General features: G+C 36.3%; 2 protein-coding genes across 2 annotated transcripts in view; one reads left to right on the top strand and one right to left on the bottom strand.

The window, feature by feature from the left end:
* LOC113107849 (glutamine--tRNA ligase-like) overlaps window positions 1-3437 on the bottom strand; it is a 30804-nt gene extending 27367 nt beyond the window's left edge. The window contains exon 1 of the mRNA XM_026270633.1: window positions 3416-3437. Coding sequence (XP_026126418.1) covers window positions 3416-3422 — 7 coding nt within the window. The 5' untranslated portion in view covers window positions 3423-3437. The remainder of the gene's footprint in view (window positions 1-3415) is intronic.
* Window positions 3438-7970: 4533 nt separating this feature from the next.
* Window positions 7971-21964, top strand: LOC113107848 (proline-rich transmembrane protein 3-like). The gene is made up of 5 exons (XM_026270631.1): window positions 7971-8342; window positions 15819-15916; window positions 16008-16829; window positions 17179-17439; window positions 18694-21964. The coding sequence occupies exons 3-5, from the start codon at window positions 16082-16084 to the stop codon at window positions 20679-20681; spliced, it is 2997 nt and encodes a 998-aa protein (XP_026126416.1). The 5' UTR covers window positions 7971-8342; window positions 15819-15916; window positions 16008-16081; the 3' UTR covers window positions 20682-21964.
* The last annotated feature ends 809 nt before the right edge of the window (window positions 21965-22773 follow it).

Raw genomic sequence — 22773 nt, 5'->3', positions numbered from 1 at the left:
TGACATTGCTTGGCATGCTGTAAGCCCCTCAGAGCAAGAACAGTGCATGGGTCACACTTACATAAGCCACTGACTCAATCCAGTCTTTCCTTTTTTAGTGTCACAGTGTTTGTGTCTCTGGGCGAGTGATCGTGCATTAATGCATGGATTTTTTTTAACTAGGAAATAAAAGGTATTCATGGTAATTGAAGTGTAGTTCCTCTTTGTATATCATATAGAATCAGATGTACTTGCCAAATTATTAAAGGAAACATTTTTTTTATTTAACGCGTTTAACATTTTAAATCAATAAATGTCAGTTTGTGGTTGATGGTTATTCTGGTGTCAAAAATTAGTAGTCTTTGTTTTCAGTTATATTACTCTCATGTTTACCTCACATTATTGAATAAAGCATTGTCTGTCCATATAAGATGCTCCCTTCTACATATTTGTGCTTGTGTAATTGAGTTTGTGTTTGTGGATTGAGCTTCTCCGTGATGATTATGCAACTGTATGTGTCTTTGTACCACATATGCTTACTCTCGGTGGCCTAAATCTGTTCTTTCTCGTCGGTCTGTAAATATCTCTGTTTTTCATTACACTGAGTCCCCCTTTCTCTTTTAGTGCTCACACATATTCAATTACACAAAAAAAGCTTTTTCCATATTTAAACCATTCACTGGCATGCACCCAGTAAGACCCACTCTGCATTGACTTTTAGTTACTATATGTGACCCTGGACCACAAAACCAGTCTTAAGTGTCAATTTTAACAAATTAGCTTCCCAGTGATGTATGGTTTCGGACAGTATTTGGCTGAGATACAACTATTTGAAAATCTGAAATCTGAGGGTGCAAAAAAATCGAAATACTGAGAAAATAGCCTTTTAACTTGTCCAAATTAATTGTTAACAATGCATATTACTAATAAAAAAATAAGTTTTGATATTCACAGTAGGAAATTTACAAAATATCTTCATGGAACATGATCTTTACTTAAAACCCTAATGATTTTTGGCTTTAAATTTTTTTTTATAATTTTGACATTTTTTTTTTTTTTTTTTTTAATATACCCCAATGACTTTAAGACAGATTTTTTTGGTCCAGGGTCACATATATGCGCACTGTGCTCCAAATGTTGAAACAACTTAAAAAATTAAAAAATGAGTGAAACATGCACATAAAAAGCTGTAGGATTTTCAGAAGCAAGTTAATGTATTTATGTAAAATTAAGAAATATTATTAATATTTCACAAGTCAAGTCAGCTTTATTTATTTAAAGCTTTATACAATACAGATTGTTTCAAGGCACCTTTACAGTGATAAACAGGGAAATACTGATTCAACGGTCCAAACTAAATTTAATCATTCTGTAAGGCCGCTCTGAAAAGATGATAGTAGATTATTCATCAATTAAATTAAAGTTCATTTGTATAGTGCTTTTATGATACAAATCATTGCAAAGCAACTTTACAGAAAAATTACGTTTCTACAATATTTAGTAGTAGCTTATAAGTGGTGACTGTCAGTTTATGTGCAAATGGCAGGAATTTTCAGAAAAATTTATACAAGATGTAGTCAACCAGATGATGGACTATTAATAGCAATTATTATATGATGCAATCAGACTTCCAGCAATATTTGTTAGTTTTGTATGTTGTTTCAGTGTTAGCATCATCGGAGGTCCTCTGAAGGGTTTGCATCATCTATTCTCATGTGTCCCCCAGATACAGATCCCCTGTAAAGAACTTGTCAAGACAACCACTAGGACAAGACCACAGGAAACAGATGATTCTTCTGCACAATCTGACTTTGCTGCAGCCTGGAATTGAACTACTGGTTTCGTCTGGTCAGAGGAGAACTGGCCCCCCAACTGAGCCTGGTTTCTCCCAAGGTTTTTTTCTCTATTCTGTCACCGATGGAGTTTTGGTTCCTTGACGCTGCCGCCTCTGGCTTGCTTAGTTGGTGACACTTCATCTACAGCGATATCATTGAGTTGATTGCAAATAAATGCACAGACACTATTTAAACTGATCAGAGATGACATCACTGAATTCAATGATGAACTGCCTTTAATTGTCATTTTGCATTATTGACACACTGTTTTCCTAATGAATGTTGTTCAGTTGCTTTGACGCAATGTATTTTGTTTAAAGCACTATATAAATAAAGGTGACTTGACTTGACTTCTGGATCCAGACTGGAGCTTGTGGCAAAACAGAGAAACAAACAGAGACATAATTAGTGTAGCTGCTTTTCCAACCAAGTAAAATAATTAGTTTAAGCCAAGCTAAAGAATAATAATGCACATTTGCTCAGATACAACTGCAGTCACAAATTATGAGATGCATTAATTGAATGCTTGGCGAAAGAGATTTGTTTTTAATCAGAGAGCGTGTGTCTGAATCCTGAACATTATCAGGAAGGCTATTCCAGAGTTTGGGAGCCAAATGCTCTACTTCGTTTAGTGGACTTTGCTATCCTAGGAACTACCAAAAGTCTAGCATTTTGTGACCTTAGGGAGCATGATGGGTTGTAGCATGGTATAAGGCTAGTAAGGTATGCAGGAGCTAAACATTTTAGGGCCTTATTTTTTAGGGCCATTTAATTAAGTAAATTTTTTAAGTCAAGTCAAGTCACCTTTATTTAGTCCCCAGACGTTTGCAGCCTGTTATAAAAAGAAGAGTGAATGCCACACAGTGGTAAACATGGCCTTGTCCCAACTTTTTCGAGATGTGTTGATGCCATGAAATTTAAAATCAACATATTTTCCTCTTAAAATTATAAATTTTCTCAGCTTAAACACTTGATATGTCGAATCTGTCTTTGGTGGCTGGAACAATACAGTAGCTCTGCCCAGACGGTAACGCTGAGCCATATAGTTAATATCAATGATACGCAGCATGCAAGATACAATGAAATGGTCGGAAACATCATCACTTTGAGGTATGATATCTATATCAGTAAGATCAATTCCATGCAATATAATTAAATTTAGTGTATGATTAAAAAAATGAGTGACCTGGTGACATTTTGCTTGACATTTATTAGGTCAGTAAACGCAAGTCCTAATGCATCATTTGTATTATCAACGTGAATATTAAAATCTCAGATGATTAGTGCTTTATCAATGGTAAACAAAAGTTCTGAGAGGAAATCTGCAAATTATTTTAGGAATTCTGTATACGGCCCTGGTGGTCTAGACACAGTAGCCACAGCAAGAGATACAATAGATTTCTTTAGCATATCTGACAGTGTAACATTAAGCAGAAGTATTTCGAATTTATTTGACATTTTTCCCGGTTAAATCACGATAAGATTTATATTTTGACCCCACTATTCAGGAAAAGACACAGTCTTAATAGACTGGACAGTGCAAGTACTTCTATCATATAAGCAGGTAGATCATAATAGTAGTTATTTGAGAATTGGCTTACTAGTCATGGAGTGAAGTGTCCTGGAGATGCTGTCCAAAAGGACTTCTGCACCGACTCTGCTGGGGTGCAGGCCATCAGCGCAAAAAAGCCTAGGACATTCCCAGAAAAGATTCCAATTATTAACAAATAGTAGTTTCTGTTCTTTACACCATGACAATAACCATTCGTTTAAAGCAAAAAGTCTAATAAACCTTTCGTGTCCTCATCGATATGTGGGCAGTGGTCCTGACACGATGATCATCACTGTTGGCACCATCTCGATTAGGCTCCTGAAGTCCCTCTTCAATGTCTCCATCTGCTGTAGTGTGGGGCTCTTGTCGGCCTTGAGGATTGCGGGTATCTATGCAGAAACATCCAGAACACGAGCACCAGGGAAACAGTGAGTGTGCACTTTACCTTTGGCTAGCCTAGCACGGACGTGTCAGATGATGGAGTCTCCGAAAATCACAGCGTTCTGGGTGGAGATCTCAAAGACTGGAGGGGGAGAAGTCGTCACCTGGGGCCTGGCTCGTGTCCTTCGTTGTGGATGCACCCAGGTTCTGTGGTGTCCCGTCGCAGGAGTGAAGGACATCTGGGAAGATTGTGTCCTCGGTGCACAGGGCCTGTGCAGAGAAACACACGGAGTAGTTGTGGGACTGTTAGCAGTGCACTATATACCTACCCCAAACTTGTGAGTATCAGCCTGGGAGGTTTCCAGCATGGCTCTCCGCTCACCGAATGGAGCTCAAACGTGTCCTCACCTGCACTCAAAGGTAGACATACATCCACCATTAAAGCTAGTAACAGTGAGTAAAACAATGGTAATGTGTGTGAATAGAGTATTAGCAATACAAGCGGTATTAGCGGCAACCACGCTGACGATGCTAACGGGCTATAAGCTAAATAGCGGATTTGGGAAATCAAAATAAAACTATTGATAACAAGGCGCTCTGATTGTTTTTGGTGTAGAATACGATAGAGAATATATTCACACATTATAGAAATGAAAATGATGTTGCATAAAATAGATTTTTAAGATAAAAAATAGTCTATAAAAAAAGAACGTGACGGAGCTCAAACTCAATACACATGGCAGCAACAAACAGGACATGACATAATCAGAATGCTACATTAGTGAATTAAAGCTCATCATATTCATTAGTCATTATTCATATTAAATCAGTTCATTGTTGATTCAGTTGAGTTTAATAACTGTGTAAAGTTGATCAATTATTAAAATTAGATTAATTAATCTAAGAACATGTAGAAAACATTGATGCCATCATCCAACTCAGTTCATTTCTCATCAACTATTGCCAGTCAGTCAATTTAATAATCTTGCTAAAACAATAAGGTCTCATCACTAACAGTAAAAAAAAAAAGAGCAGTATATTTTGACAACATTTATTAATCTTTATTAAGGTATTCTTTAGGACATTGTCAAATCATACTGAATAATGTGGATTATCAGGTTTTTTTCATGTTCAAGTGCCAGCACGAACATTATGACCATGAAAGGCATGCACAGAGAGCAATCGCACAGCGCTATTGCCATGAATGAATGCATGAATGAATTTGGCAATGCTTGTGTGCAGTGTGATGTCATTACTGCTCACTGGGCAGCCTTGGGGAGAAACATGCAGTCAAACATGTGAAGAACAGACTGAATTTCTGTGATGACACAACGCAAGACAGATGAGGTTGCTTTTTTTAGAACAGGGGTTTTCAAACCATTCCTGAAATCTTCCTAGCACTGCCCATTTTGGATGTCTCCAATGTTGCAACAGTGTTTAGCAACAACTAAAAAAAGCATATTTTGAAAGTTATGCATTATTTAGTTTCCCAGTGGAAGGAGCTCCAAGATTGAATATTTTATCAATTGCATATTATATCATTTTGCCATTAAACCACTATTTGGTGCTTAAAGGGGCCATATGATGTTGCTAAAAAAAGAAGAACATTTTGGTGTATTTGTTGTAATAAAAATGTGTTTATGTGGATGAAGGTAAAAAAAAAAAAAAAAAAAAAAAAACTTAATTATCCACATACTGTAAATCATTGTTTCTCCTCTGTGCCCCGCCTTTTGAAACGCATCGATTTTTTAAAGGCTCATCGGTCTGAAATGCGAGGTGTGCTCTGATTGGCCAGCTATCCAGTGCGTTGTGTTTGGCCTATGACGTATGACGAAAATGTTACATCTCTTAACATATTGTGATGCCCTGTCCGGCCGGAGCAATGAGACATAAACATAAAACCAATTTCTAGTCGTGTCCTCTTTTGTCATTGCATAAGTCGTGGCCTAACGGTTAGAGTGTTGGACTTGCAATCCAAGGGTTGTGAGTTTGAGTCTCGGTCTGGCAGGAATTGTAGGTGGGGGAAGAGTAAGTACAATGCTCTCTCCACCTCCAATACCACGACTTAGGTGGTACCTTCACTTGGGACAGCGCCAAGCTTCCTAAGGGACACTTCGGGGAACACACTTAGGAATATAAACAACTTTGGTAAGATATATCTTCTCGAGGCTAAGAGTGAGCGTTATTGGGGAACAGGGCCCTGATCTCTTAGAACCCTTGCTTTCTGAGAGGCTGCTCTGCTCTGATTGGTCACATGGCCAAGTCTGGTGTGATTGGTCTTTTGGTACCTTGCAAAAACATTGATATGGACAGTACCAAAATCTTGCTCCATACTTTATCATTATTCAAAGAATATAGAAAGAATGGCAATCTGCATTCATCAAAACAGTTTTAAGTTATGGTGGACCCATAGCTGATTAACAGAAATATTTCAAGACAATAATGTGAGTTAGCTGGTTTGCAGACTAGTGCACTTGGTCTACACTGCACATAATACAAAATTATGTTTTGAACACTAGGTATGAAATATATACTTAAATAATGAATCATTATTCATTATGTATGTACAGGTAAGTACAGTTGGGTAGTTTTAACAAAACAACATAAAATTGAACAAAATCTTAATATATATAAAAAATAATAAAATTACAATATATATATATATATATATATATATATATATATATATATATATATATATATATATATATATATATATATATATATAAATTCCAGTCTTTTTATGTACAAATTGCAAACATTTTGGTAACATTCTGCTAATTAAGTAACTTGAAAACTACATGTCAACTAACGCATTCATTTGCTGATATATAGAAGTAGAATAAGTAGAATAAAGCAGTAGAATAAACTGACATATCATTGCAAAGTTACTTATAATTAGAATGTCTAAAGTGGACTATAAAATAAAAAGAGTTACCAACATTTATTACAGTTTGTTGTTTACACATTTTCCAGTGCATAAAACATGTTATAAGCATCGGTCACATAACTCTTATGTCTAAAATGGACCATAGAGCCTAGTCACACTCCTGGCTATAAACGAGACAGAAAGTAAATGTCCTTGACAGATTACTGTAATCCTGTTAACCTGCAAACGATTAACATAATGCTCCTGATATAATCTGACAATGCTTACCCATATGTACAGTTATAATGAAAATTATTCTATCCCCCAGACAAACACACACACACACACGCGCACACACACACACACACACACACACACACACACACACAATTACACACACACACACACTATATATATATATATATATATATATATATATATATATATATATATATATATATATATATATATATATATATATATAATTCGGCTATGTCATAATTTTTAAACCCAAATTCAATATTGTTCTTTTGATTTATTTGTATAGTAGGGTAGAAACCTTGTTATTGTAAAGAAAATTTAGGTTTAGGGTTAGGGTTGGAGAAAACTTTGGAGTAGTTAAAGAAAAAGCACAATATTATCAAAGGTAGTAAAACGTTTGATCAGAACAACTCAGAAAACCCTTAGTTTACTTACAAAATATTTCAATGCAGAGTATTAGACAAAAAACTAAAAAGGCATGGCCATAATGTTTGAACATCTTAATGAACACTACTCTAGACTGAGGAGAAAATAACATGGCAATTTAAATAACCTGCAGTTCTGGAAAAATGTTTTATGAGAAATGTGACTAAACTGGAACTTATTGGACCAATGGATCAGCGAGGTCTGGTACAAAAAAAGGCAAAGCTCATGAGAATACTATCACCGTGGTCAAACAGAGGTGGACCAGTCTTGTTAAGGGAATCTGCTGTTTCATGACGTGGAAATCTTTACTGTATTAAGGACATAATGGATTATTGAATTAAGAGTAAAACTTCAGTGCGTAGACTAAAGCTTGATGATCACTGGACACTCCAATAGGATAATTATCCCAAATACTGTACATCCAAATATATGCAAGTTTGGTTCAGAGATGGGTCATACAATGTTCTTGAGTGGGTTATTTAAAAATTAAAAATCAGTAGACAGGTCTCAGATAATTATTATAAGCAACATTTATAAGGAAATAAAAGATGAATCAGTAAAAAAAAAAAATAAATAATTATAATAATAATTATCATCAACTTTTTCATTCAGAACAACTCAAAGGGGTATAATACACTTTATATAGCAGTTTGGTTTAATTGATAGTTTTGTCCACATTAGCAGAATGTCTTGCAGGTCAAGAGCGTTGAATTATTCTGATTGCAACTGTATCCCAAACAAACCCAATATGCACTAATATTTTCATAGTTGCCTTTACAACTGATTCAGACTGAACTCATTAGTAGATATTTATATAACATTAACATATGGTTAGATATAAGGTAGCTATAGTATAGGAAGGTGCCACAACAATATGACGCGCTCTCTCTCTCTCTCTCTCTCTCTCTCTCTCTTTCTCTCTCTAGAACGAACGTATGAACATAGGCGCAGTATTTGTGTCGCATCGTCTTCACGGGCAGAATTGCTGAAGGAAATACAAAAGACAAATGAATGAACGACGCTAACGACAGTCTCACAGGTACGAATGTTTCATTTACTCCTCTCTAAGAAAACATTGTTAAATATTAATGAAAATAGCTTACGGGTGTATGCGAGAGCGACTGTAATAACATGGTTCATGACCATGACAGCTGCTTACGCAGTAAACTCTTTCGATTTAACGTTTCTCATGGAGCGTAAGTGTTCAGATGCAAATGCTTGATTAGAGATGCTACTGTTTATTTTTAGCGGCGTTGCGTTTGGGAAAGCATTGCGGTAAAGAACGTAACGTTATATACACATAGTACAGAAAATGGCAAGCGACTGCAGCACGTCAACCGCAACCCTGGACGGTAGAGGGTTTTTCCATAAAGAGTCATAAGATTACACCATTATAAAGATGTCAATCATATACATGTCTTGTCACGAATATGATGCTGCATGGGTCTACACCATCTAATATTTTGTCAAGTAACCTGATATGTGCTATAGGCCACGTGGGGCGACTAAATTACCCATTTTAGGTTAGACAAATGATCAGGTAGAAGTATGTGAGACAACTGTACAGTTTCACTTTGTTTCACTTTGAATATGAGCAGATTACAAGAATTACAAATATACATCAAATTTCTATATTTTAAAGAGGTCATGAAATGCAATTTCAATTCTTTACCCATGCCTACTGTACTTGTATATTATGTTTGTAGACGTTAGCTTACAAAGTTTGCACTCATGGGGACGGGGCGTTCCCTTTTTAAAAAATGCAAGTAAAATTCCCAATGCTGTGATTGGCAAAACTTCATCGTAACTTATCCACACTCTATTCAATGCCTGACATGTTTTGATGCTGGATATGGCCAGCACTGTATGTGGCCAGAGCCTATGTGTTTGAGTCTGAGTCAAATCCCAAGGCAGAAGAAAGTGAACCATTGATCAGTGCAACCACAGTTGCAACAGTCTGCTTGCCGATCTGTACATGCATTAAAACTTATTATAACTTGCATATGGCAAAACTATTATTGTTAAACTGGCATCATGTTGAGAATAATATATATAAAAAAGAGTCTGTTATGAAATGAGACGAATAAAAACATTCTCATTCATTTTGGATTAGTTCACCTAAAATGAAAATTTGGTCATCAGTTACCCCCATGTCATTGCAAAACTGTAAGACATTTGTTCTTCTAAGGAACACAAATTAAGATACATTAAATTAAATTAGAGATTTGTTCCATCGACTGAAAGTTTATTTACCCAAAAACCCAGATGTTTTAAAACATTTGTATTGTAGACATTTGTATTTGTATTGTAGGTTTTGAATCAAGCAGTTTAATCCAAGTATTATGAAAAGACAGATTTAATGTAGTCTTTTACTCACATTTGATTTTGCAAATGGAGAGAATTAATTTCAAAAAGGTTTTTGCCAGAGAAGAAGTTAGAATGAAAGATGAGAGACAGTGTAAGTTCCGCTGACCTTGTGTCATATGAACCTGGATAGACATAATGACGTCACAGACTAGATAACCCTTTGAGAGATTAGTGTTGTTTTGGTGATCAAGTGAATCAAATACTGATTGTATGAGCCACATTTAAAGACATACACACAACTGTGACCACACACTGAATTCAAGATGGAACATTGCTCACCCCTTAATAAACCTGGCATGTTTCAGAACAGTAGAAGAGAAACACTATTGGTTTAGTGTTCCTGTAGCTCAATTGGTAGAGCATTGCACAATCAAGGTTTGGGGTTCAATTCCCCGGGAACACATGATAGGTAAAAATTTATAGCCTGAATGCACTGTAAGTCGCTTTGGATAAAAGCGACTGCTAAATGCATTAATTTAATTTAATTTTAATTTAGAAGAAGTACATCTTTATTCAGATGTAAGGCAAATGCGTGCAAATGTGCAGTTTCATTTAATCTGTGTTGCACATGGCTTGTCAGGAATTATGTACGTGACATTCCTTGGGGTTTCAATTGTTTATGTAAAGCAGCTGCTGTATACCCTTATGTAGCAAATTCAAACAAATAATTTAATCCATACACGTCTCTAAAGTGACAGGAATGCTGCAATACTCTTAAATAATTTTTACCTCAGTCAGACATGCACACATACACACAGTTAAATGGTTAAACAGGACACAGTTCTGATCTTACTGCATACAAATGGGCCTCTGTCTGTGCCTGGAAACATTCATGGAAATGCACGGAAATGTCTGACTGTATGGAATCTGAGCATGCATGAGAGGGAAATACAGAGTTATATAGTGCCAGCTGCACTAATAGACTCCCTTTCAACAGAAAAATTTCTTGATGCAACCACTCTGTTTTTAAATGTGTTTGAACACCATGTATTAATTTTACAATTAATATTCATTTCATTATATTTCATATAATTAAGGCCATGACATGATTTATTTTCCTTTTTTTTTCATGTAGGCCAAAAGAAATGCATTTAGTGCATAAAATGATTTCAAGATTAATATTAAAATTACAATTTTACAATACTAATGTTTATATATTGCAAATATGTTTGGCGTGTCAAAATCCAGTGGACAGCCTAATAAACACTGTAAACTAATAAAAAAGAATAAAGCACGTGTAAATGCAGTCAAGAGCATCATGTTGTAGACAATATTGACAACATGCACTTGTTGCTGATAGTATTTTCAAATTCAAGGACCAAGTGCCCATCTAATGTGTACCTTAATGGTGATTTCAAACAGACTTAAGCAACTTTTGTAAACACACCATTTGGTGGGTGTTGCTGAGATTATACCAGCATCCAAAAGATAACATATGCTGGCCATCTAGCATGCCAGCATCTCATGCTGTGGACCAACATAACAGCACTAGCATCCCAAGCTGGTCCATGATGACAGAATATTACATTTTTCCTTTGGATACTGTGTGTAGGCTTATTCTTTTATGGTGTTAGACTTTTTTTTTATATATAGAGAAAAAAAATAGGCTATGCACAAAGCAGATATACACACTTTTTGGTGATTCCCATGTAAGAAGAAAGAAATTGACTGTCCTATTAATAACACATCTCTCCTGTATACAAATTCAAAAACAGTCCGAAACCTTGGTGTTAAGATTGACGATCAGCTCAGACAACATTGCTAAAACTGTCCGGTTTTGAATAAACTGCAGATTTGCTTTATTCAACATCAAACAGATCAGGCCCTTTCTTACAGAACATGCTGCACAACTCCTTGTTCAAGCTCTTGTTCTGTCCAGGCTGGTCTATTGCAGTGCTCTCTTGGCAGTGTCACATGTATTGGTTTAGTTTTCTGTGTTTCCGTTCTCCTGCTTTGTTTTTTTTTTTTGTTTATTTGTTTTTTTATTAAATTAGCTTCACACCTGTTTGAGTTCTCCTAATTAAGTTTCTATTACTTAAGTCTGTTTTCCCTTATATTTCTTTGTTTGCTGGATTATTTGTGTTTGGTTGTGCCCATTCTCTCCTATGGATTATTAAAATAACTCTTTGTTTATACTCCTTTGTTTTGCGCTTTATTTTGTATACAGACATGTGACAGGCAAGTCTTCGGGCCAGTTCTATCAAACCTTTACAATTAATCCAGAACGTGGAAGCAAGATTAATTTTTAATGATGTGAAAAGAATGCGGTCACACCTTTGCAATGGTTCCCAATAGCTGCTCACATTAAAATTCAAGGCATTGATGTTTGCATACAAAACAACGACTGGCTCTGCACCCTTTACCTATATTCATTACTTCAGACTTATAAGTGCATCTCAGTTAATTAAAATGTCATAGAAAAGTTCATTTATTTCAGTAATTCAACTCAAATTTGAATCATACACAATACACAAATTTCACAATTTGAGTTGAATTACTGAAATAAAATAATTTTTCCACGACATACTAATTTATTAAGATAACTCTATTCATTTGCTGCTTGTTTTCTAAAAAAAAGAACAAGCTTTCTATTGTTTTTCTATTCTATCTGTTTTCTTTTCATTTATTATACAATTAACAAAAGCAAAAAAGATCTCTAGCACTAGCTTGCTGTAGTCTTTTTCTATTCTATCTTTTTCCTCTATATGTATTATATTATTTAAAAAGCCCTTGCTGTGTGTACTGCTTTAAGCTAACTGAGACTTGTTATAGCACTTGTATATCATTGCTCTTTTGTTGATTTTGATTGCTTCCATTGTTCTTATTTGAACAAAGTAAGTCGCTTTGTAAATGTAAATGTAATGTAAATGTATATCGCTTGAATAAAGTGTGAACAAGAATATTATTAAAATGCATGTCAAAAGATCAGCAAAGGGCCAGAAGCAATTTGTAAATGGTAAATGTAAAAATCTGCTCTCTCTCTCTCTCTCTCTCTCTCTCTCTCTCTCTCTATCTCTCTGTGTCACACACAAACACACATTAACGTTTTGTTTTTTGTGAAAAGTGGGGACATCCCATAGGTGTAATGGTTTTTATACTGTACACACTGAATATTCTATGGCCCTACACCAACCCTACACCTGCATTTTTACTTTCTCTCAAAAAAAAAAAAAAAAAACTAATTATGTATGGTTTAGAAGTGTTTTGAAACATGGGGACATGGGTTATGTCCTCATAAGTCACCCTCTCCTTGTAATACCTGTGTCATACCCATGTCATTATACAGAGTTGTGTCCTGATATGTCACAAAAACAAGAGCGCGCGCACACACACACACACACACACACACACACAAACACACTTTTTAAGGGAAAATTCATTTCCTGACAGCAAGAGCCAATGTACATGTTAAAACACATTGACACTCGTTGAACAAACAGAAACTGCCTGGAGGAAAAGATCAAATCAACATTTTCCAGGAACAGCAGAGGCAGACAGACATACCCCTTTTTACTGAAAACCTTTTAAAATCTTTGTTGATCTGTTATGCTTCTTGATTATAAAACATGTTATAACAGCTCTTAAAAATTTTGACTTGAAAATTACAATATTAGACCCTTGATTGAATAATATATATGCTCTTTTTTAAACAAATTAAAAACATTTAAGATTATCTGATGACATTTTTGAAAACAGTATGCGGACAATTTCTTACTAGTTTACTAAAATGTAAAATTGTTTCAGAATCCAGTAACGGATGAATCCATTTGACTGGCACAAAATGAAACAACTTAACAAGACCTCATGACCAAACTTACGTTTAATGTTTGGGTCTAGAATTATACATAAAATAGAGATACGTAAAATAATATTAGTACAAAAAATCTAAGATTGCGTGATTAAAGTCATGATATTTTGACATCAAAGGGAAATTTCATTTAATTTTTTTTGGGTTTTTCACTTTAATTGTGATAGGATGGATCAGTGTTGACAGAAAGCGAAGTGCGAGAGAGAAGGGGGTGGGATCAGGAAAAGTCCTCAAGCTTGGATTCGAACTCGGGAGTGCAATGACACTGTGTTGACGTACTGCCCACAAGGTTATCAGTTCGAATCCCAGCTCGAGGACTATTCCTGATGTTTATCTGCTTACCCCCAGAGTATCCAACATGTAAGGGACTTTGTTTCTTCAGTAGAACACAAACCAAGATTTTAAAGTCAAACTGTTTCACAAACTGTTTAAGGTCAAACTGTTGCACATATCATTCTTATAATGTAAGTAGATGGGAATCACAGGTAATACAATACAATAAAAAAAAATACCTGCGGCTAGTGATGATACATTGATGTGTAAAGACACAAAATGATCAGTCTGTGAAAGAAACTGAACAGTATTTATATAGTTTTTTTACCTCTGATTCACGCAATGTCTGAACTGTTAGAACTGTCCTGAATGCGTCTTCCAATGCATGTTCTCAGCAGAAGGGCGCATGAGACGTCTTCTTCTCATCTTCTTGCTTTATGGCAGATTGCAGACTTATAGTTGCTTTACCACCACCTATCTCTCAAGTGGAACATTGACACTCTATCTGCAAGCTCAATAAGTAATGCACTTACGTATAAGTTTGTGATCTGCCAAAAAAACAAGAAGATGCCTCAGACACCCTGCTGCTGAGAACGCGCTTAGGAAGATGTGCTCAGGAGAGTTCTAACAGTTCAGACATTGCGTTGTAATATTTTGGGGGGTTGTAATATATTTAGAATGTGGTATATTACATGAATAATGTTATTTATTGTGAAAATTCAACTCTGCAAAAAAGTCTGTGGCATCCAACCTTTTATTCTTTATGTTTAACATTAAAAACAGTGATACAACAGTTTGTTTCATTATGCTCTACTGTTTCTCTCAACATGCCTTCTGAAGCTTTCATTCTTCTGATGCCTTTATTCATGCCTTCATTCATGTTTATTTCGTGAAGAGGAAAATATTTATTTTTGGTGTTTTGCCTTTATTATAATACAACAGTGGAGTGCAGACAGGAAGTGAAGTGGGATGTGGGGTGGCAGGATCGGGAATTAAAGTATATTAAAATAGAATTATTTTAAATTGTAATAATATTTGTCAATATTTGTTTTGCATTTTTATCAAATAAATGTAACCTTGATGAGCATAAGAAACCTCTTTGATTTTTGTTTTTGTTTTAATTCTGCTGCAGAAAGTGAAACTATTCAGAGAGCTAAAAATTCTGTTACTGTGTCCAAAATTTAGTGGAAAACATTTGTTTCATGTTGCAAGAAGAACAGTATAAAGATCCAGTATAAGTCTTAGTATAGTATAATGACCAATAGTACACATTTTGACAGGAACTTCTTCAGCAGGACAAGGCATTTACTGCCTTTAAAAGCAGATTGCTGGAAGTGGATCTGAGAATCTTATATAAGACAGTTCTCTTGCCCACTGAAGTATCAGTCAGGCATGTAGAAGAGCTCCATATAGTTCAATGCAAGGTGTGGCTTAGAATGGCTTAGAGGTCACTAAGTGACTGAATGTGGAATTTATATTCAACACCAACTTATGTTTACTCTTTTGGCTTCCTGGGTTAAATTCCCAGATAATTCATGAACTGATAAAATGTGTACAAAATATGTAAAATTTAGGTCATAATTTTTAAATGTTATTTAGCTTTTTTATCCCAGTAACATCATAGGCTACATGCCCTCTGCCCTTTATGTGTTTTGCACATTTACTTAAATGGTGTCGAGAGTTTTTGTGTGTCTCTGAGCAGAGATTGTTACATTGGATCATCAAAGCTATAGCATTGGTATAACATTTCTGGCTGACCTTCTGTGCACAAGAACTATCAAGTCTGGTGATACAAGGCCTCTGCACAACAGTACATAGACTTCACCTGTCTTTAAATGAAAGGCATGGATGAATTTCAATGGAAGACACCAGATTGGTTCAACTTTATAATTTCATCTCCATCTCTTCTGAGTTTTAGATTAATTCATAGTCTGTTCATGGGTAGCATATGATAGTATGCAATTAAAATAGGTAAAGATGTTGCTGACTGAATGTTATTTGTGACTTTCATGTTTCCTTCTTGCCTTAGATGGGTGAGGAGAATAATGACATCTTGTTTTACACTAGGTTGATCTCAGAAAAATGTGGATACCTTGCAGAGAACTGAAGCTGTAACGACTAATCAATAAAATGCAATCCAACAGCAAAACCCATCCATCCATCAGGTATACCTGCACAAGTAATTAAAAAGCTCAAGTGCATGTATAAAAATATACATTCGTAATTTTAATTGAATGTATTTGTTTCTCTTTGCAGGAGAATAAATTATAAGGAACGGTTGAGCATATGATTTCAAAAAGCAACCACAGCCTATAGGACAGACTGTCACTATGGTGCCTCTACTCCAACTCTTTTTTCTATTGCCTCTTATTAAGCCAATCACAAATCATGTCCATGGAAATGCTATTTCATCTCCAACCACTCATTCAAATCACAGTCTGTTTTCTCAGACTTACCTGCTTTTCAGAAAAATTGAACACAGATCAGCAGCCAATGCTGCGTTAGAAACTGCGAGACCGTTTCTTCATGGCTTCTATCAGAAAAGTGTTATTAAATCAAGCGAAGATCCAAACGAATGGAATGAAAGTGGAAATACTGAGGAAACACTGTCAGAAAAAACATTACATACTGACATAACTGGGTTAAGAGGTATATTTTTATTATCACCCAAAAGAGTCAAAAGAGGTCCTACCCAAAATGCCATAATGCTACAAGATGCTGCTGGAAAAGAAAAGGAGACTGCTGATGAGACAGAGTCAATGACAGAAGGACCAGTCACTGAATTTGAAGAGAAAGACCTATCAACAGCTGGGTCAGGTGATATGTTAACACCCAGAGAAATTGGCTTCATTGGATCATCAACAGAGGCAATATCATCTTTTGATAAAAAGCACACCCAGTACAGACCGCAAGTTCAGACTAGTGTGCTGGCTATTTTGGCCACAGTACAAACAAATCCAACATTCAAACGTTCACTCTTGACCAGTCCTTCTACAATTTCACCACCTAATGAAATGCCTGTATCCACTTCCAGTAGGATTAGCCGATTGGACTCCAACATGACTGAACTGGAAATAGGTATAGTATATATGTAGTAATGCTGCATTCACCTAAATAAATGAAATAAGGTGAAATTGCACCTTTGAGATTCTGTTCTCTTACTCAATCACTTGTTTCTGGAGCAACAAGAGCGAAATAGTTCACTAAATCATTTTACTTCTTTATTCTGGTAAAATTGTAATTACAAATATTTTAACTTAAAAAAATGTTTATTTAGTAGTAAACTCATACAGTAATTGTAATAGTTCTGTTGTGACTTCTGTCATGAAAACTAAAGAAAGACTGTAAAAATAAATAAATAAATAATGAAAAAAACTTTGATTTTGATGTTACTGCACCATTCCTCAAATTTTCTTTTGTTTATCAGTTAGGTTGGGGATAACCACTCCTGCTAAAATTCAGCCAAGGCAGTTTACCACTTTACAGTCACATACTGAGGCCACCTCTCTTAGCACAAGCACAACCAATCTACAACTAGAGGCACCATCACTGGGAGTGGACATCATTACTTCCAACTCTTCACAACCAAAAATCACTTCACACTCAACAAAATCAGCAAAAAAATTAAATGACCAGTCAAAGGAGCCAGGAATGAAAGGAACAGTGACCGATATAAAGAACACTAAAGGTTTGATCAGTCTGAAGAATTTTTATTTTTATTTTTATTTTTTACATTTTTAATGTGATTGTGGCTCTGTTTACACGTGTGATCAGATCATTTATGCACTTGTCAGAATAAGCCAGGTATACTTAAAATTATAATTTTAAGTAGGTCTCTGACTCTGATAAGTATACAGATATTGGCCTATAACTGTATCTTTTGATCAATATATACTTAAGAAAAGCATAATTAAGTATTCTGAGTATACCTGGTTTTTAAACACTTTTTTCCCACACAAATGTAACCCACAAAACCAGAATTAAAGGGTTAGTTCAGCAAAATTAAGCCATAAATTACTCACCTTGAAATCATCATATGTGTATATGACTTTCTTTTTTTCAGACAAACTCAGTTGGAGTTATTTTAAAAATGGTTTTTGATCTTTCAATCTATTTGATGCAACTCAGCAGATGTTGAACTTCATTGGTCCATGAGAAGTTTAATAAAAAAGCTCATCCATTACAAAAAAGTGTGTCACACAACTCTGGGGGATGAACAAAGGATTCCTATAGCGAATTAATTCATTTTTGTAAGAAAAATATCCATATTCAAAACGTAATAATCACTTTAATCTAGCTTGCGCTCACTGTTATAAATGGAAGCAGCTCTGGGCGGATGATGTTTGAGGTCAGCTTTGCACATGTTCTTCCTGTTTCCTTTGGTTTCCCAACACAATCCAAATACATGCAGGATAGGTGTCTTTAGGTGTGAATATATGTCTCTGGTATTGTGACCTAGTAAAACGGCTTATTGAAAAATAAGAAGAGAGGATTCAGTCATATCACAGGAGCAGCAAGTTATAACATTTTGATTAAAGATTACACAATCAAAAAGTTTTCGAGCTACCATTCCTTTAAATGTATATGTGTACTCAGTTGACCAATTCACATTAACCGGATGTTTTAATTTGTCAAAATGTGTAAGACGACAATTTAGAACTTTTGATTCAGAACAATGTATATTGTTTTATAAAAAAATGGTCTGAAAATGATTGTATTGTATGTAGTTTATGTTTAAATGTATTCATTTGACAGGCGTTTTTTATCCAAAGCGACATACATTGCATTCAAGTTATACAGTATGAATCAACCCCATGACACTGGCATTGCTAGCGCACTGCACTATTGTTTGAACAAAGGAAGGCCTATGTGCTTTGTTTATGTTATGCATTTTACACAATAATCTCAATAATATTTAATCCCCCTTTTTTGCTTTTCACAGACACTACAACTTTTCAAAGGACTGCCTCTCCTCATCCGACTGGACATGGAAATTTTCCATTCTCAGAAAATGATGGAACATTTACAAAGAAGGACCAGTCAGTCTTACAGGGAATAGTCCCATCTCTGAAGTCAAACCCTGCCTCTCCAACCTATACCCTACCCAAGGACCCCTGTGCTTCTGGTGTGGGTCACTGTATTTTTTCCAAAGATCAAAACAACAATGATAAATATGGCACAACAAATGGGAGCTTTTTAGTGTGGGCAGACTTAAAACGCACACTTTCATTTGCATGGGAGCTGCATGTATTTGGTTCTGCTGCCCTTTTCTTTCTGCTGACTGCTGGCTCAGCCCTCGGTTTAGCTTTATCTCTCAGCTTGAGCTGCCCTCACCGTGGTGAACTGATACTCACCAATAGTCTCTTACTAGTTGCAGGTGCAGTTAGAGCAGGCCACTTCTTGCTTGACCCATATGGGACTCGGCTCCTTCTGCCACCTCCTGTCGTAATAGCTTTATGCACTCTGCCATTACCGCTGTTAATTCTGGCACAGGCTGCATTAGTGATACTGGTACTAAAAGAGACAGGTGTAAGCTGGCTTCCTCCATCACTTCAGCGCCCCCCTCTTTTAGGAGTGTTAGCTGTTTTCCAATGCACTCTCCTACTTGCTGCAGACTTACTTTCCCCTGCACTTTCGCCTGCTGTTCCCATTGTCCTTCAGAGCCTCACGCTGACTGCAGGCCTCGTACTGTGTTTAGGCTACGTTTTCTTGGCATTGCCACGCTTCTCTCACACACATTCAGCTCGGGCAGGGAATAAAGGGATGGGTGAAGTAAAGATGCGGGTTTTAGCACGGGTACTGGCAGTGTGTGCTCTTCTTGGGGTGCTGTGCTGTCTGTTGCACATTTATGTCTGCTTGTGGCTGTATGGACTTCTAGGAGACTGGAGGCGCTTTCGTTGGGCATGGTGGCTCTGTCAGTTCTGGGTACGACTGTTGGAGCTAGCCTGGGCTTTCTGCTTGCTTCTGATGTCTTCCTGGGTCTTCTGGAAACCCAATGGAGGAGCACCAAGACAGGAAGGAGCTGCCACAGGAAGCTTGCCCTCACCCTCCCAATCATCAAACTCTACCAGCAGACATACTTGCTGGGCAAAGATTGTGCAGAGCCTCAAGGTAAGGCAACAAAGGAAATCCGAAAGCAATGGGATTGGAGGGTCAAATTGTGGTTCAGGGGCCGGAGAGTTGCCTAATAACTGGGCAGATCAGGAGCGATCAGGGGCAGACATTAGCAAGAGCCTCATACGAAATCGTGATCCCCTCAAAGACAGCAATCATTTGCGCAATCTGAAAGGCTTTGCAGGGGGCTCTGCAGGTTCATTGCTAAGGCTTCAGGCACTTGCTCAGCCACTACAACGCTCTTTAAGCAGCAGTTTGGACAGGGACAAGGAGTCAGCCATCTCCCTCTGCGATTTTGACCTGCGCCCACCAACTCCAATTGACCTCAGCCGCAGTATTGATGAGGCACTTCATCGTGAGCATCTGTTCATGGGTGAAAGTTTGTTCCAGCCACTGCGACCCCCATCACCTCCTCTGTCTCCAAACCTTTGGATGCGACGGAATAGTGACCCCCAAATCACACTGTCATTGAGCAGTGATGAACACACATTGCTCACAGAGTCCTCTGCAGGTCTGGATCGCTCCATTCCTAGTGCTGTGCCCAGCCGACAAGTCACAGCACCCCCCACACCCACTCATCAGGGCTTCCGTTGGGTCTCTGAGGCACAAGTGCCTTCCTCTTTGTCCTGCCCGGTCTCACTGCACCCTTCCCCAAGCACAAGCCATGTCTTCATGCCCAGTGAACAAAACACAAGGCCGTTTCTAACCCCTGACCTCGACAGTTCACAATCAAATACCAGAGGGGGGCAGAGCTACTTGAAAGTTGCTCGAAATGATGACTCAGCCAGTGTCAGCAGTGACATTATTGACCTTTAAACATATGACGCACAGCAACTCCAGATTACAACGTATTCATATTCTCCAAAATGTATAGATTATACATTTAATCCTGATTTGCAGTCTAATTGCTGTATAATGGCACTTAAAGCGGAGGAGAAACATACTGTTAAGTGGCTTCATCAGATTTTATTAAATGAACTGAAATGTTAAGTGCAATAAGCACTGGAAATATAAGTTCTTCATTTAAAAAAGTATTTTTTACAGTAGTGCACATACTATAAGACATCTATGGGGCAAGGCATACCAGAGGCAGAAATCTGCAGCTTGTATTAACTATTATTAATGTTTTCGTACAAAATGTGTCATTTGATCTGTAAACTAGTCGTTTTAGTGGTGTGACCACTGTTTTAGGCAAAATAACCTCTAGATGTGAATGAACATAATTTCTGTTGGTGTAGTTGCTCTGCGTAAAATACTTTGGTATCTCCTGTTATATGTTACATGTTATATTTAAGTTTTGTGGCTGTACTTTGCAGTAGTGTGCGTATTTTTATGTTTATTCTGGTGCAGTGCCTTGTCCCCTAGTGCAACCTAAGTGCTACCTTAGCATGCATTGTGAGAGCTGTGTCTGGACATTGTCAACCCCCCACCCCCCCTCCCCTCGGTTGCACTGCATTTGAACAGAAATTATATTGGATGTGCCAGTTGATGGATGTGGAAGTTGATTTTCTGGCCCATGCTTTGTACTTCCAGGTAATTCCTGCAATGCAGCATACCTAAAACATGCTATTCTTACAACTGGAGTTATGTTTAGTAAAATAATTTTGATATAGATGACTTTGGTGGTTGTTATATATTCAGCTGTTTAGTCAAAATTTTAACAACAAATCACTAATTTATTCAATATAGAACATTTATGTGAGCAATAAATTATAAAATGCTGCGAGTGTAACAGATTATGTATATACTCAATTATTTTTTTATTTTAATTTTTTGTAAATTATGTATTCTGATTACATTTAATGCATACTGTGAATCATTCCTTCTACAAAATATACTGATACTGGCAGAATAAGGACTAAAGTTACACTACATTTATCCAAGCTTATCTGTCTGTAGGACAATACAACAGATACACATCCTGAGAAATGTTAATGTGCACCATTTAAGTGTGACATGAAAGGAACATGATAATATGCTTTGTACATTTTCTTGTTTAGTTGAAAAGTTTTGTTCCTCTCCCTTTCACTTTTACAATGGCAAGGAGCAGTTTTAATATTGGTTTCATGTTTGGAAATAAACAGGATGTTGTATATTGATTCCAGTCAGAGGATGATTTCAGTTGCCTATTCATTGTCAATCACTGACAACTATATATACATGCTGTATTAACATTTTAATACGGTTTCCTTTTAAAAACAAACAAATAAATCAAAATCAGTGCCATAGCAGAAAACAAACACTTTGACTTAACCAGGCCGTATCTATGCATGTATTATGCTGTGCCATATTTTAAATTTATTATTATTATTATTATTATTATTATTATTTATTATTATTTTCAGCTAAAGTCTGCTTTCTATGAAAATTTGTCTTTATAGAATGCACTGTTTGCATGGTAAAATGGACATTGTGATGTTGCCAATTGTTGAAAGCAGGCATGCTATTATTGATCACAGCATCAGTAAATCATCAAATTAAGCTCAAATAATGTAGAAGCACATGGGCAAGCCATCACACATGGTAAACTGTCAGGCAGAATTTGGCCATTTTAAAGAGATGATTCAGGACCCTGGACTGCAGTAGTGGAGTATCCTCTTTCCTTGTTTGCTATTTATTCTTTTGTGGGACTTAGAATAAAGCAGACAGTGCATTAAAAACAAAACAAAACATGGACACTAGTCATTCTTACAAAATATCCCCCTGAATCTATATTTAATTATTTATTTTTTGTCTCAATGCATTTTTCTGTGGTCAAGTTAGCTTTTTAATAAAACAAGTAAAAGAGTTGACACCAACAAACTGCACTGAACATGAGAAGTATACTTGTGATGGGACAGTTTATACACTATTATTTGCAATTATATTTCAATCATCTGAATAAGCACCACTGTCTTTGAAATTAGTG

This window comes from Carassius auratus, chromosome 8 (assembly GCF_003368295.1).
Source record: "Carassius auratus strain Wakin chromosome 8, ASM336829v1, whole genome shotgun sequence".
In the NCBI taxonomy this organism is placed as follows: Eukaryota; Metazoa; Chordata; class Actinopteri; order Cypriniformes; family Cyprinidae; genus Carassius; species Carassius auratus.
Note: the sequence above shows the minus strand (reverse complement) of the source record. Positions and strands in the feature narration are given on the sequence as shown.

Bases quoted from the DNA above. Each gene is read 5' to 3' on its own strand.
- LOC113107848 (XM_026270631.1), top strand. From the start codon at position 16,082: ATGGTGCCTCTACTCCAACTCTTTTTTCTATTGCCTCTTATTAAGCCA. The intron at 16,830-17,178 runs GTATAGTATATA...TTTGTTTATCAG, and splicing joins CATGACTGAACTGGAAATAG to TTAGGTTGGGGATAACCACT. The intron at 17,440-18,693 runs GTTTGATCAGTC...TGCTTTTCACAG, and splicing joins CGATATAAAGAACACTAAAG to ACACTACAACTTTTCAAAGG.